General features: G+C 35.9%; 1 protein-coding gene across 1 annotated transcript in view; it reads right to left on the bottom strand.

Annotated features, from left to right (window-relative positions):
- SLC7A11 (solute carrier family 7 member 11) overlaps nucleotides 1-16849 on the bottom strand; it is a 124245-nt gene that overhangs the window by 21565 nt on the left and 85831 nt on the right. The window contains 2 exon segments of the mRNA XM_072405832.1: nucleotides 9574-9670; nucleotides 13088-13191. Of these exon segments, the coding sequence (XP_072261933.1) occupies nucleotides 9574-9670; nucleotides 13088-13191 (201 nt within the window).

The raw sequence follows: 16849 nt of genomic DNA on the forward strand, positions 1-16849 counted from the left end.
AATGAAAAATTATGTATATAACCTCATGACAACAACAAAACGCTCATGAAGTCATTTTTAAAGCTGAAAAGCACAACATCAAGGCCTGTTTTTTCTGTAAAACTTGGATGCTTTGGTTGCCGTAACTTAAAAAAAGGCTCTGTTATTTATACTGAAGATACCTAAATAAACAAATTGCATCACTTGTACAGCTTATGTTTATATAACTACAAAATGCATAAATAAAGAATGGATTTCTATAAAGTATTGTCTTGAAAGTATGCCTATGACCCTGCTTTTTATTATTTGTTGGCTCACAATGATTAGCACCTTCTTCTAAAGCTATGAGGAAGGTTGCCAACAAGAGTCAGAAGCATTGCCAATTTCACTATAAAGAAAAAAGAATTAATACTAGTAATTGTTATACGCATCCACAAACTGCTAAGAAAATGGTCTTATTTGGAAAAAAAGATACTTGAAAATGTTTCTGTAATCCTTAAGATGAATGTTTAGGCACTATTTACATCGTAAGAAAAATTACACCCCTATTGCAATCAGAAAAAAACTACTTCTTACTTTGTTCTGTAAAAACTATACTTTTTTCCTTGAGTTAACAGTCATATATGTGAAATATTTAAAATGCCAGGATCTTGATTAGATGTATCTTTATAGTATATCCTAGTTATTAAAGTTAGGAAGTGGGCATAGACACAGCATGGCTCCCACTAACTCCTATTGATCCTAAAGTATGCCAGGCAGATATCTAGTCAAACTCATGTTTCTGTATAGGTTTCATTTAAATGCCATGATTGTGAAGAATTGTGCCATGACATGAAGAAATACATAACTACGGTAAATGTTTTTATACCTACCTGGAATTTAGCTTTAAAATTAAGCATATATTTTACAGAAATTACCCTGTGAACGTTGTTCCATTTACCCCATGTTGTGTACTAAATGCAAGACTGACCTATGTGTGGCCAATTTACTTCTTAATTTTTTACCACATACTGGTGCTTAACCCAAGTTGTTTGTGTTTTTAATGATCATCATAATATGATATATAACCATTAGGTACATCATAAGACTAACTAAAGGAAAAAGTCCTGTTGAAAAAAGTCACTGATGAAATAGCCAGTGTGCAGCATATAAAAGATTAGGACAGTCTAAATATAATGTGAAGTGTTGCCTGAAACATTGCTGTTTTTAGATATACATTACATTTCATTTAGCTGAAAGATTGATGTGCATTCACATCAATTTGTTGTAACTAGCAGCTAGCAACAGGATATGGTTAACGCTCCAGCTGGTGTAGCTTTCATTAGCTATGCCTCATGCTCTGCTGGACCTGGGGAGGGGTAATAGCATTATTTTGCACTCTGTAATGCTTCAGTTAGCTCAAAAAATTGTTATACCTGTTTCTTAATTAAAAGTAAAAATCTTTTAATTCAAATACTACTCTAGAAAGTATGGATCTCTCATGCAGTAAACAAAATAGTTAAGCCTAAAGTAATTCTGATACATGGCTAAATACTATTTAATGTAGAACATATAACATTATACTGCTAAAGGCACCACTTCTAAATAATATTTATTTTTTGGATGTCATTATCGTCCCTGTATTAAAGTCAGACACATATACTTATAGGAATCACTAACAAGTTGGAAATTAAATAGAAACGATTCCTCGGAAAGTTGCTCTCTTTTAAGGTCACCAGTCGAAAACAAAGTGGCACTCTGAATGCAAGAAAAGTGGACATTTAAAGCGGTGTGATATGCCTATACCCATTGTGCATTTCTTGGTTTCTACTGCCTCATTTCATTAACATACTAATAAAAGGCTAAAAAAAGTGGCATTCCCCAATAATCTTTGTACTTCTCTATGCTGGCTGAAGGAGGAGCCAGCAGGGTGTTATACAAAGCTTCCTCAAACTTCAAAGCACCCTGCCTTAGTAATTATCCCAAAAGCCCTTAGCCCTAATGCAAGCAGTGAGCTTTTGCTTCGTGAAAGATATAAATATATCAGAATGCCTGGAGAGGTGGTATTTATAGGCAATGATTGAAATAATCTATAAAAAGAGGCAGGCCAGGGACTTCAATGCTACGGAGTGATGAGTCAGATGACATAGGTTGTCCTCCAATCAAGAAATTAAGTGGGCGTATCAAAGCTGCTGCATCTTCTGGACAAGCCTGTAAAACTGTGCAAGACTTAAGGTGAAGCTGTAATTCAGGCCTAACTTTGCAAATAGAAACTAACAAAACTTTTGTTTAAAAAGGGCTCTATTTATAAAACAGTGATCAAACATTCGCTCCTGGGAATCTTCCAGGTCCATGGGTTTCAATAGCAGTATTTGATTCTCAACAAAGAATATTTCAGGGAATGTCAGATTCCTTGTTTTATAAATAGAGCCAAAATACTTTTCAAAAGTTGCATATTTATTATAGGAACATGCTTCAAATGAAAATGACGTGCAGAACCCCAAGCAGTTCCAGGCTTTTCTAAGAATATAAAGAATATTATAATTATTATATAATATAAAAATAATAATATATTTATTCATAAATAATTAGCCGAAAACTCATTACCTTGATCCACAAATTGTAAAACAGTGAATAGGTCATGAGTATGGATTGTGGCATTGTAAGTCTCTAAAAAAGAGATTGTTTTAGAATGCAACAAGGCTTATCTAGCATAATGCTTTGAGAGAATAGCTACAGGTCTTTGTTTAAGATAAGTGAAGAAACATATTGTTCATCATTATATATATATATACACACATATACACATACATCAATCTCCACAATTCTGTATGGAGCTTTACAGTAGTAACAGCCTATGATGCTATAGAGCAGTTACTAATGGGTTCAGTGAATAGACACTGTATCCTAAATTAGTTTACTAGTACATGTTGACATTTGAAAATCCGGCCACCAATAATCTGTTTACTTCAGTTTTCCGACATGAATTTCAGATTACATATTCAATACAAGGACTGCAGTACACTGTTTGGCCACTAATGTTTTCATGGCGCTGCTCTGCAGAAACAGCTGTTAGGTCTTGCTTGTTACAGTAAATACACGTTGAGAAGTCCCTGCTGTCTGCCCCCTGGAACTGTGCCAGATGTCAGCGGTGCTGTGAGAGGAAGGCTGGCCTGTGTGTAGAGGTAAGTATAAAAAAAAATCAGGATTTTTTTAAAATCTGGTCCCAAGGTTGCCGGGTTTTTGATAGTCAACCTGTACCACTAAATCTTTTTCGGATTAACTTGTATTAACTTGTAATAACTAGTATTTATATAGCACTGACATATTAGGCAGCACTTTACAAAGTCCATTGTCATATAGGGGCAGCACGGTGGCTCAGGGGTTAGCACTCTGGCCTTTGCAGCGCTAGGTCCTCTGGTTTCCTCCCACATCCGAAAAAACATGCAGTTAGGTTAATTGGCTTCCCCCTAAATTGATCTTAGACTACATTAATGACATATGACTATAGTAAGGGCATTAGATTGATTAGATTAGATTAGATCCCTCAAAGGGTCTCACAATCTAATGTCATTGTCAAATGCCATTAACGTAGTCTAAGGATAATTTTTGAGGGAAGGATGATTAACCTAACTCCATGTTTCTTGGAATGTTGGAGGAAAGGGGAGTGACCGGAGACCGGAAACCCACACAAACGCATGGAGAAAATACAAACTCCTCCAGGTAAGCAAAATATTTTAGCAAATCTCTTTCTAGTTTTATTTTTTTTTTTTTTTTTTTTGCACGCAGATGTTTTTGATAAAACAATTGGGCTTCTCTAACCCTCCCTATTAGATAACAAAGACATCCATCATGGGGGTTTAGAAGTAAGCGATTAGGTGCATGTGTGACTTTTACATGAAGATTTGCATATACAGTTGAAAATTGATGATCCATCCATCGATAATCGGGTTCCTTCAGTTTTTTTGGCATGAATTTCGGATCACATTTTTAATACAGGGACTGCAGTACACTGTTTGGCCAGGAATGTTTTCAGGCGCTGTTCTGCAGAAATAGCTGTTAGGTCTTGCTTGCTACACTAAATACACATTGAGACGTCCCTGCTGCCTGCTCTCCTGAACTGTGCCAGATGTCCGCGGGTGCTACGAGAGGGAGGCTGGCCTGTGTGTGGAGGTAAGTATAACCTGCAAAAATCTAGAATTTTCAAAAATCCGGCACTCCTAAGGTCCGGAGGGTGCCGGATTTTTGATTGTCAACCGTAACTAATTCTGTCTATACATCTGTATTAAAGCCTGTCTCAGTTTTTGCACTAGATATCTCTAATCATTTTTTCTATATATGTACAGTTTGAACTGACCAGGTTTCTTAAAAAGTTTGTATTTTTGGGAGTCCTATGTAGTTAAAAACTCAACTCTGGCAATTAGCTATACCAATTGGCAATTGGTATATCCTCCAATGGTAATCAGTATAGGCACAATTCAGGCGTATCTCTTACCTCTCTTTCTCAAAGTGGCCCTTGTAGAGCATCACATCCACATAACACTTTACAACCCCCTTACAATTTAAGCCTAACCTTAACTCTAAAAATGAATAGAAGCCCTTTGTTGATCCCAACACCAACACTGTACCTTCTGCAGAATACTAATCCACACCTGCTCATTTTACAATAATAAATCAAAGGGTGCAAAAAGAAGTGATATGCAGTTGGCATTAAAACAGGACAGCACCTCAAGACTGAATGTAAATAATGAAAAAAAAACTTGATTTGATTGTACATTAGCATGTATTATTGTTTATTTCTTTCTTTCTTTTGATTCACAAAGAAAAGCCTGCTTAGTACAAGGATCCTTTGTGTTTTTCTACATTGTAACATCCCTACAATAAAAAAATGTTATGACAGCGATGGCTGGTAGTGATAAATGTTATAATATTGTGAAATATATTTAATAATTTTATTATTGTTTATTCTTCGTATTCTTCTTTTGTCAATTTTGTTCTTTTTGTAGCTTCTTTTTACTTTTTACTCTTTTTTGTAGTTTCATTTTACACATTTTAATACATTTTTTACATTCTAACATGTTATTTTTCAAATTCATTACTACAATAATTCAAGGTCAATACAATAAAGTATTCAGTCTACCAATGCTCGCAATACTAAATCCATAGAATGTACTTGAATCCACAGACTTTTTCATTTTAAGGGAGACTTAGGGGGAGAATTTGCCTAGTTCCACACACTCAATAGGCTTAGCTTTTCTCCTATTATTTCCCAGATGCTTTTTAATCCACCCTGAAGCAATGTCTGACTCAATTTTTTATGTGAAACTGGCTATTAAATGGTTACTTGTTTGCCTTTTTGACTTTTGAGCCAAAGCTTCATTACAAATTACATAATTGATCTTTAAACACTTTGAGACACCATATGTATAAGAGTTCAGGTATGATGTATTCAAATACTCTACAGTGCAATATAAGATATTTGTATACTTATGTTTTCTAACAATTTGTTTATGAACTGCTGAAATGCTATGAAATGCTATATCAGTTTTTACTGAAAGTAACTAAAGTAGCTGAAAGAATTATACATTATGAAAATGCTTAATATGCCCATCACATGGCAGGGACAATCAAACATAATGTGTTTCTTTTATAATGGAGATCCAATAACTTGAGATCCAATATCCAGAGAGATACAACTGATGATAACCTTTTTCTATTGGCCAAAGTCCAACGGAAAAATCTGCCCACATTATAGCTGTTGACCAAAAATAGGTATAAGTTGGTAATCGCAAAGATGATGCCATGCATAGTAACAAGCAGCCAGACAATAAGTCTCCAGCACTTGAGCAGTGGAAATATGAGTTACAACATGTATTATCGCTATATCTGTTCATAATACACCCACCATTTTAGGGCCTCGTGGGACCTTTTCCTCGGGGCAGAACTGAAACCAAAAGAGTCAAGTGCTGGTGACTAGGGATGAGCGAGAATGCCTCCGGCAAAAACTTCGTCTAACTTCTGACATTTCCGCAAAATTTCGGTGAACCGATTTCGATTGAACCACCATCAGAAGATCGAGGAAATTATAACAGGAGGATTCACAAGGGATTCACAAGATTCCCTGGGAATCCTCCTGTTTGCGATCCCACGGGGCACTAAAGGTTAATTAACTTCTACTGCCCGGGGATCCTCCCAATGAATGCGGCCATGATTGCACACTGTTCTCAACTCTCCATTGAGAGATCTTCTGCAGTTCCACTGCGATCCCCAGGTACTAGAGGTTTAAAAACTTCTAGTGCCCCGGGTTTGCAGTGGATTCTTAGAGCTGCAACCATTCTTGCAGCCCTAGGAATCCTGTTTGCAATCCCGGCACTAGAGGTTAAATGGGGACAACTTCTAACCCATTTAACCTCTAGTGCCAGGGATCGCACACTGAGCTGATCAATGAATGCAGCCAGTGCTGCATTCATTGATCAGTGCAGCCCGCAATCTTTTTTTTTTTTTCAAGTTCGAACTCGAATTTACACTGGCCATTCTTGCTTACAATTTCAGTAAACGAGAACGGCCAAATTTGCCGCAAGATCAAGTTTAAAAAATGTGCTCGCTCATCCCTACTGGTGACTTATGATCTGACTGCTTTTTCCTAACAGCACACTGCAGAAAAAGGTCTTTAATTAATTTTAGGATGAATTTGTTCAAGAAACCTGCTACTACACCATGCATGTGGTCTTCTGAGATATCGTCCAGGGGAAACAGATTCAGAGGAACAGGAAACCATAACCTATGCGTCTGGGTTCATTACTAGCTGTATAAGCTTCTAACATTATTAAAATGCTAATTAACCATTTGTATTAGAAAAACTAACAAGTCTTAGGGTGACATGCTGCCCCATTGTTTTATTATCAGTTTTTGCGTGTGTGTGCAAGCAATAAGGAATTATTTATTTGTCCCAAAATTATCTTTATTTTTAAAGAGTTCATAGGAATGTGCAGCTACAGAGACCTATGATAATGAGGACAATGCTAAATAAGTGACGCCTGGAGAAATGTCCAGTAAATTGAAAAGAATCAATGTCAATGTGACAGTGGTTTTGCTACATACTTAACAAAAAGGCAGTAACTAAAAAGCAAAATCACTTTCATTAAATTTTACTTTTTATGTCTGCAAATAAAGAAGAAAAATGTTAAGCAGGTTTTTGTTTAAACATAATGTTCGTGGATCTATTTAAAATCATGGCTATTGTTTTTAGGCACAGTTTATTTCTAAAGAACATTTCGTTACTAGGTATTAGCTGGTATATGATGTTCTTTCCATATAAAAATCTTACTGCTGTGTCTTATTTTACCAGCTATTTTTCAATGCGTAGATTTTTATGTCTCATCTTTTTGCCTATAAAACATGCTTTTAACCACAGAATCAATTTACTGACTAGTCTTTTTCCATTAGAAATGTGTACACTTGTTTGTGTCCTTCATTACGGTGGTGTCTCTGATGAGCCCATTGCGAATTCTCAGACGATAGAGTTTTACTTCACTTCCAATTAAGCAGATTTAGGTTTTATTAGTCATACCTCTGTTTCAAAAGACTTCATGTCTGAGAAAGAGCCTGAAATAATCAGTCCTATTCCATCCACACAATCCCAGGGAAGAAGCACTAATAGGAACTGATTTACTTTTCTGCCTTTGAGAGTTAAATACCAGGAGCAGATGCACAAATCTGCCAGTGAAACTGATAACAGCGTGAGGCTGCATGGCCTTCACTGCAATAAAATAATGAAAGAAGCACAAGTAATACCACACTAATGATTTATCACTTTCTTTCTAACTATTATGGACAGGTTTAGGTCTCTTAAGAAGCATGGCACCCATTTTAAAGGGACAGTCGATAACTATTAATAGCGTGTTGTCACCACGCTTAAATTAAGGGACGCTTATCAGTGAAACTGCATCAAATTTATGTTTAGGCAAACTAAAGAAGCTATTTCTAAAAATGCAAATAGGACATTATACACTTTTACCTCTATGGTATTACAAAACTTTGCCTTGTTTAAAAAAAACTTTATGTACTGCTTTAATGTTAGTGTGCTACAAAAGTACAAATATCCGGTAATAACGGAAGGGAGAGGGAGAAAGGGGGGAATGAGGGGGTGATGGGGATGGGGATGTTCCCTGTTCTCCCCAAGATAAGGAGTCTATGCAGTTGGGTCTCCCTCTTTAGTATATCAAATTACAGAAAAAAACATGGAGTGCATGGAGAAAGCAAAGAAAGAGGTTTTGAGGCTCAAGAGTTTTAAGTCAAGCTATGAATGAATTATTATATATTTACTTCATATATAACAAGGTCATAAAAATACATAGTTCACAAACCTAGAACATGCAGTACATTGTCTTGCCTGGTTATGTTATACAAGAAACACAGAAGTAAAAATATTATTGCAGGTTAACATAACATGTTCTGTTAGTTACACCTATTTTTGTTCTAAGTCACAGAAATGGGGTGTTTTACTAGACAAATTGTTGCTAGCATGAACAGTAGACAGCAAAGAAAAATACGAAAAGGTAATAATATAATAAGACCGTATTTTCCGTATACAAGTCCCCGACACGTTTCGCCCAGATTAGGCTTCCTCAGGGGGATGTAACTTTACACAATTTATGGTAAATGGTATATTGATCGGTTCTGAGTGATATATTCAGGTTAGTAGTTCTTAAAGTAGTGTTGATACACCAGTAGGGTTCATTTAAACTAACAAAATTGTTGAGTATCAATTGATGAGAGGTTAGAATGAATAAGGGTATTCATCCTGTGGTCTTGTGCTTATAAAAGGTTGCAGGTTGTATAATGAATGTATAGAAGTTGAAGACCCACAAGTTGTGATTGTTGCATAGTCAGATGCTAGCAAAGGAAATTCCTCAGGATGAATACCCTTATTCACCCTAACCTCTCATCAATTGATACTCAAAAATTTTGTTAGTTTAAATGAATCCTACTGGTTTATCAACACTACTTTAAGAACTACTGTCCTAAATAGGACAGGTCCACATGCGAATAAGTTCAGTCCTAGACTCAAAATGCCTATCCAGATGCTAGCATTGTAGAGCATATTGTTCAATCAATATTTAATAGAAAGGGTACACTATAATACAGATATAGTGTCCTGCGGATAAACTGTTATAGTTATTTGCCAAGCAAACAGTATATAACATTGACTTTTATAGATCAGTAGGAATTGTCAGTATCATTAACAACTGCTACACAATGATATTTTCTACATTTTAGTTCACACAAAAAACTGACATAACAGTACTTTCATGTATGAGGTCCACTTGAACTGCTTTCACCATCATGTAAACAAACCATAGGTCAATACACTACTGATTTTTTAAAAGATACTTTTTGGGAGCCATATTAGACCTTTTCTGTTAAATGTCCATTAAACAATTTTCTCTGTAATGTGAGCATCTGGATAAGCATTTTGAGAGTAGGAGTAAAAGGGCATGCTATAATACAGTTAAAGATGTAAAAACAAATACCAATAATCTAAATTTCAAAGCCTCTCAAAATGACTGATATCAAATAAACATAAACATAAAGATGCATGGTTATGCAGCTTACCAAAACAATGACAGCTGGCAATGGAGTATGCTTGCGTACATGAATCATGGAAAGGATCTCAGGAAGGTGACCCTCTCGAGAAGCAACATAGAACATCCTGATGGAATAAACAATCAATGGTGAGTATAACAGTTTGCTTTGCCGTCCTTAGAATTATGGGAACAAAAGAAATGTGCTGTGTTGTTGTTTGTTAAATTAAAATATTAGCAACAGATATAGTGCTGTACTGAACAAAGAGTGTGCATATATATGGTTACCCTAAAAAAAAAAAACTTTGTAGAGGAAAATAAATGTATGGGTGAACTAAAAAAAAAATCCAACAATGAAATCTGGTCCTTAATATTCACCTAGTCCTATATATCCAAAAGTGTAAATGGATTGCTTAGGGCAAACCAGACACGGTTTCTCCAGCTTTCATCATTTTTCCCACAGAATTCTGATTACCTATTAAGGAGAATAACTTTCTCACCAAGATGCAAACAGATTAGAAGGTGATCATATCACATTAATTAGAAAGTTAATTTGTTGAGCATAACGTCTGTCAATGCATCAGGGTTGATTTACTAAAAGGTATAAAGGCGGTTCACTCACAAAGCAAGTGTTTACTTATAATTTATTAAGACATGGAAAATTAGATACCATTTTTTCACTTCTTTTTTCTCAATTTTTGCAAATCTGATCTCCACTTTTATAACAGTATATTTATTAAAGAGCAATTGAACTTGTGATCAGGGCTTTAAAGACTACCATATTTACCCTAAAACTGTTCATTCACCTAAATGGAGTCACCACTTGTTCTAGCAATAATTACCCCATTAAAGTCCATAGACTTTCATTTTAGCTGCTTTATAGAAAAGCAATAATCAGAGTGTTTGAATCTAACACCACTGATCCCCATTATGGCCTATGGCATTCTCCACTTTCAAAGTGACTTTCATTACCTGGCATTATTAAGGATGTCGTTTTATGAATATATGGTAAACAGGAAAGTAAAATGTGTAAATGAAAAATGTTTTTCTGAAAAGAGTAAAAATTTAAAAACGGGCCGACAATCCTGTTTGTTTTAAGTCAACACCACTTTTTAATAATGGATAAACTATGGATATAATAAATGGCAAACTGTCTGTTTGCCCCTATATAAATAAGCCCCTTGATGAATAGGGCAACTCTACAATTATACAGTACAATCTCCATTATTTTGGTAAATCAATTCCAAAATAATGTGTCTTTTGGCTGGGAAAAATACCAAACGCTAACCATAGTCCTTGCTCATTCATTGGCATAAAGATTTAGTGTATAGTTGAGAATTGTTGGAGTGTTTTCTTAGATAGAGGCCAAATTAACATATTAGAATTGTGGTGCAAATTGAAACAATTCATGATCTCTCTTTTGACAATGAAAGGTTTTGCTGTTTGCTTTATAGATCCGAAATGTATAGAGAAAGTCACAAAGAGTTGAAGGTAATTATTATTATTAAATAGGATTTATATAGCGCCAACATACTACGTAGCACTGTACATAAAATAGGGGTTGCAAATGACAGAAGAATACAGAGAGTGACACCGGAGGAGAAGACCCTGCCGCGAAGAGCTTATAATTTAGGAGGTGGGGGAAGTAACACACAATAGGATGGGAGATTTGTAGTGGTGGGAAGTAGTGACAGTTTCAAAAGACAGAAGAACACGGGTAGGCAAGTTTGAAAAAATGGGTTTTGAACAGAACATAGGAACAAGCTGAATAACACGAGGAAGACCATTCCAGAGAGTTGGAGCAGCTCTAGAAAAGTCTTGTAGCGGTGCATGTGATGAGGTTATGAGGGAGGAAGTCAGAAGTAGGTCATTAGAGGACCGAAAGTCAGAAAGATAAGTGGGACAACAGCTGTTGAGGGATTTGAAGGCAAAGCATAGGAGCTTAAATTTGATTCTAAGGTGAAATGGAAGCCAATGAAGAGAACTAAAAAGAGATGCAACAGAGGAAAAGCATTGGGAAGGATGGATGAGTCTGGCTGCAGCATTCATGATAGACTGTAGAGGAGAGAGTCGGGTTAGTGGAATACTAGAGAAGAGGAGGTTACAGTAGTCCAGACAAGAAATGATAAGAGCGTGTACAAGTAGTTTGGTGGTCTCTGGGGACAGGTAGGGACAGATCTTGTGGATGTTGAGCAGGTGAAAATGACAGGACCTGGAAATGATCCGAATATGGGGGTAAATGAGAGGGCAGAATCAAAGGTGACCCCAAGACAACATGCCTGAGGGGAGGGACGAAAACCCTTGTTCTTAACAGTTAGGAATATGTCAGGGGGAGATTTGGAATGTGAGGGAGGGAAGATGATGGGTTCTGTTTTATCCAGGTTGAGTTTCAGAAATCTGTCAGACATCCCATGACTAGATGGCAGCATGCCAATCGACACCTTCCTGGCAGAATGAAACCTTATCCAGGACTGAGGGAGACAAGTCAGGGGTGAACAGATAGATTTGACTGTCATCAGCATATAGATACTTCATCAGCCACTTACTAAGGGCTGTTTGGGTGGAATGGGCAGCTTGAAAATTAGACTGGAGAGGGTCAAGGAGAGAGTTGGTGCTCAGGTAATTGGTGAGTCTTTTGTAGACAAGGCACTCAAGAAGCTTGGAAACATATGGGAGAAGGGAGATAGGACAGTAGCTAGAAGGTATGGAGGGGTCTAGTGAGGGCTTCTTCAGGATAGGGAGAATAATGGCATGTTTAAAAGCGGAGGGGTAGATACCAGTAGAAAGGGGGAGGTTGAATAGTTCGGTTAGGGCGGGGGCCAGGGTGGAGGAATGGGCAAGGAGTAGATCAGAGGAAATTGGGTCAAGTGGACAGGTAGTAGATGGAGTTGATGAGAGAAGAGAGGAGACTTCATCCACAGTAACAGGGCTGAGGGAGGCCAGTGATTATTTACAGGTGGAAGGGGTGGATATGGTTGGAGTGGCCCGGAGAGCAGAGACATCATGTTTGATTTTGTCAATTTTTTTTGTTGTGTGGGGAGAAGGTGTGGGGTTTAGGAGGGAGTCAGTTGTTGGGAAGAGGCTGCGTGGGTTGGAAGCTTGAAAGGAAATGACAGCGGAGAAATAATTTTGCTTGTTGACAGCATAAACAGTCTTGACAGCTGCATAAACAGTCTTTTGTATATGTTTGCTTTGATTGTTGTGCCAGTTTCGAGGGTTAGCAAGACAGGGGTAGCAGAAGGTTGCAGGGTCAACTTTATCCAGAGAAAGAGAGTGTTAGAACTGAGGGGCAGCTTTATCCGGAGATGTGATTTAGATAGGGTGGGGGTTGGGGGCATAAGGCAATTTGAGAATAGGTTGTGGTCAAGGTTACAAATATCTCTCTGCCATTGACCAGGTCTGAGATATGGCAAAGGGGGGAAAGAGTTCAATAGGTTGAAGGTGATAAGGTCATGATAAGAAAGGGGAAAATTAGCATTTGTATAAGCTGTGATAGTTTTAGTAGCATTTATTAATGTTTATATTATTAATAATAATAATCTCACCTTGATACAGCAAAAACTCCACCGTTCATAGATCCAAAACATGATAAAGCAACAAAGATGGGAACTGCCAATGAGAAGCTTCCCAAAAGACGCTCTGCATATGTCTAAAAAGAAAACACGCAACTGTTAGAATAATGTTTGCATGTCTCTTGTCTGTGTAGTCACAATTCTGTTCATAAAACAAATAATTATGTTCTTTTAATATAGATTCCACCCTTTTATAATAAATTATGATGTATGATTTTTACTAGAAAAATGAAACCATAAGTTTAAAACTATAATGTCTAGTTGTGGTCTGTTTTATTCTTGAGGTCAACAGTTTGTGTACAAGTAAGCCACTAATGGTTAAACAATAAATATATACATTACTTTTGAAAGAAAATGTATAATGAACTTTTAAACAATCGTAGTTATAGACATATAGTATTGATTTTATCAGCCTTAATACTACTAAGTCATGTTCAGGAATTTAGTTTAATTATGGTCTATATTTGTTCCTAATATTCAAGCTAGAAAACAGACAACCCAGATTGTACAGGTAATACATACCATATTATTCCTGCATTATATTTCTCATATATTAGAAGTTGATGCATGTTTTATCATATACAGATTGAGAAGGCATTTCCTTCAATATTTGCAAATAACATGTCAAGTTACAAGTCACATAGAGAATGGGTTGCTAGACCTGCTAGATCTTACTTGATGGCTGCAAACAAATGGCAATAATACCTGATGGACATATTACAAGGATGGGGTTCACCCCTACATATGCAGATCATTGTTGCATTGGAATGAAATTCCCTTAATAATAATAATTGGTACCTATGAGCATCTTTCCCTGATAAAAATATTGAATGATTATAAATAAAAGAAGATACACAATTATAAAGACAACAGGGGAGACATTCTGTGGAGATGAGCAAACACTGAAAAGTTTGAAACATTGAACAAGGAGTCATTCCAATAAAATATTAATGGCAGTGTTAGGTGGAAGAAGTTGATAAGTATTGTTGTTAAATGTAATCACCATGTAATTAATTTGCATCCAAGTCAGTGAATTTGTTTTGTTGCAAAACAATGTCACACTGATCTATTAGAAAATAAAGGTCAAGGTTTGCTGCATGATTCTCATAATTAATTCACAACTTAAAATCTTGTTAGTTTCATTTTTGGAAATGTTTATAACATTGCACTTAAAAGTATGATTGATCAAAGTACTTTAAATTTTTCATTGGCACGGACGTTTATCCACTGAATTTGCATGTCCCATTGCTCGGATTATTGGTACCTAATAATAATTTTTAAAGGCACAGTTTAAATTATGGGATAAAATCTGAAATCAGTTTGTAGAAACTGAAACCAAAACTATTGTGAGCAGGTAGTTCTTTATTGCAGAAGGCATCTACAACCCTGGCATAGCCAGCATGTACAATCCAGGTATATCCAGTTGCCAGGAATAAATTAACTCCATATGCTTCATTCCAGCCGGATCAATCAAGATGGCAAAGACCCAAACTTGGGAGATGACTAGGGAAGATCTCAGCACCAGCGATGGAGCGAGGAGTGGTGAGTTTAGCTCCGTTTTAAGTACCAATATATATTTTAGGAACACTTGCCTACATACATGTAAGGTATAACACATAACACATAAGTCAAAAAGCTAAACACACAATTTGAAAAGAAAATTAGAAGACAATATTCCTCTAATGCCACTTACACCCCCATCACATTACATTATTGTTAACAACCATATTACAGCTTTGCATTTTTTGTGTGTATGAATGAAAATATAGTTACAATGTTGAGACCTAAACTGTATTCTGCTTTCTGTAATTGCCTGAACAATCTTCCAACAACGCTAGTTTTCAGCATTGAAACATTTTTTATTGACAGCATAGGAAATGAAATTGATAGATTGTGCATCAAAATGTGGGATATAATATATATATATAATTAGTAATATGGTATGTTAAAATACATTTAAACATTTATTGTTTAAATACATTTATTATATATTTATTATTAGACTAAAACCTGACTGCACACAGTTACTTGACAGTATTGGCCTGATTTATTAAAGCTCTCCAAAGCTGGGTGATCCAGCAAAACTGTAATGGATCTGGTCCAGGACTGAAAACATTTGCTAACAAATAGCAAATGACCTTTAGGAAATCCATTCCAGATTTGCTGGATTACCCAGCTTCACTAATACTCTCCAGCCTTGCAGAGCTTTAAAAAATCAGGCCCCATAACTCAAGTTTGATCATTGGTGCAGAAGCTTTGGCAGTCCACATCCAGGTATAACAATTACACATGTTTCAGTTTAAATCCTTATACCTGGCATACATTAAAGACGTAGCCCATCACTGGTCAGTACTTACCAGGGTCCAGACACCAAGACCAATGGTTGATGCAGCCCACACTGAACTGCTGCCTGCTCAATACAGCCTTATTGACATCTACGTGCTTAGTTGATTATCATCTTCTTGTCAGGCACAGCCATATAAGTAAATTGGACTGTATATAAGTAAGTTGGGCTGTACTGAGCAGACAGGTGCAGATCTGACATTCCCTTAAACATTCCCTGGTGGGAATAATCCAGGTCCAAATGTTTCAATAGCAGTATTTGATTCCCAACAGGGAATATTTAAGGGAATGTCAGATTCCCTGTTTTAAATGTTTTTGGTAATTAGAGCCTGTGAGATCGGAAGATTCTAGTTTCTTATTTTTTTCCTGTTAGTATTTGATAATTACTAATAGTTACAGTGTTAGATATCTATTGAGTTATCTAACAGTTACCAACTTGGAATTAAATTTTAGGATCTCTTAGCAAACAGTGTTGGAGGATTCCTTTTATAACTTGTTAAAGTAGAAACACACCAATGCAGCATTGATCTGGTTCTTGCCATTACTCTGGAAATATTTGGAAAGGGGTTGAATTTTCAGCTAAATCCATCTTTCAACACAACTAAGTGAAACTAGCTCGCACTAGCTTAAGAGTTTAAAATAAAGTTTATTTTTAATTATTTTGACATTTACATTAATATAAAAGTGACAGTCTGAACTGAAGTTGATAAAGTGGATGTACTGTACATCATTCTTCGTTTCTAGCTGTATACAACTGGTTAACTCGTTTTTCACTGGGCAGATAAGATTTGTCTATGTTTTTCCACAAAATGATTATAAAAAACCAGCTGTGCTTAACTGCGTACAAAGCTAATTATTTTTGATGTTTTCATAGTTCGTGTCCAAAGACAAGAGATAATACACAAGAGAAACACAATATCAACATCACAGAGTATTAAACTTTTGAAGCTGCAAAAGATAATGGATCATTATATTATTTGGAAAAGTATATAATTATGGCTTGGCTATTAGCTGGCATCAACATACATTTTTTATTTTAACAATATTTAAAAATGTGAATAAAATTATAGAAATAAAAAAAAAAAACAAAGCGGTGTATGTGTTTAAAGTGAAGGACAATGGTTTTAACATTACTTTGCTGTAAATTGGCTTATTGGTGTAGAATCCTGGTTCAGACAAACTAATCCACTTTTGAGTACAACAATAATAACAATACATGTTTATGTTTTACACATAGGTAAAAATTTAGAAGTAATTAAAGAATAAATTCCAAAATGAAATTTAGTAGCGTTGGCGTGTGTTATCTTTGCTATCAATGGGGAGCTTTAGGCATTGATAAAAGTCCCATATATATATATATATATATATATATATATATGATATATATATATA

The sequence above is a fragment of the Pyxicephalus adspersus genome, chromosome 3, assembly GCF_032062135.1.
Source record: "Pyxicephalus adspersus chromosome 3, UCB_Pads_2.0, whole genome shotgun sequence".
Lineage (NCBI taxonomy): Eukaryota > Metazoa > Chordata > Amphibia > Anura > Pyxicephalidae > Pyxicephalus > Pyxicephalus adspersus.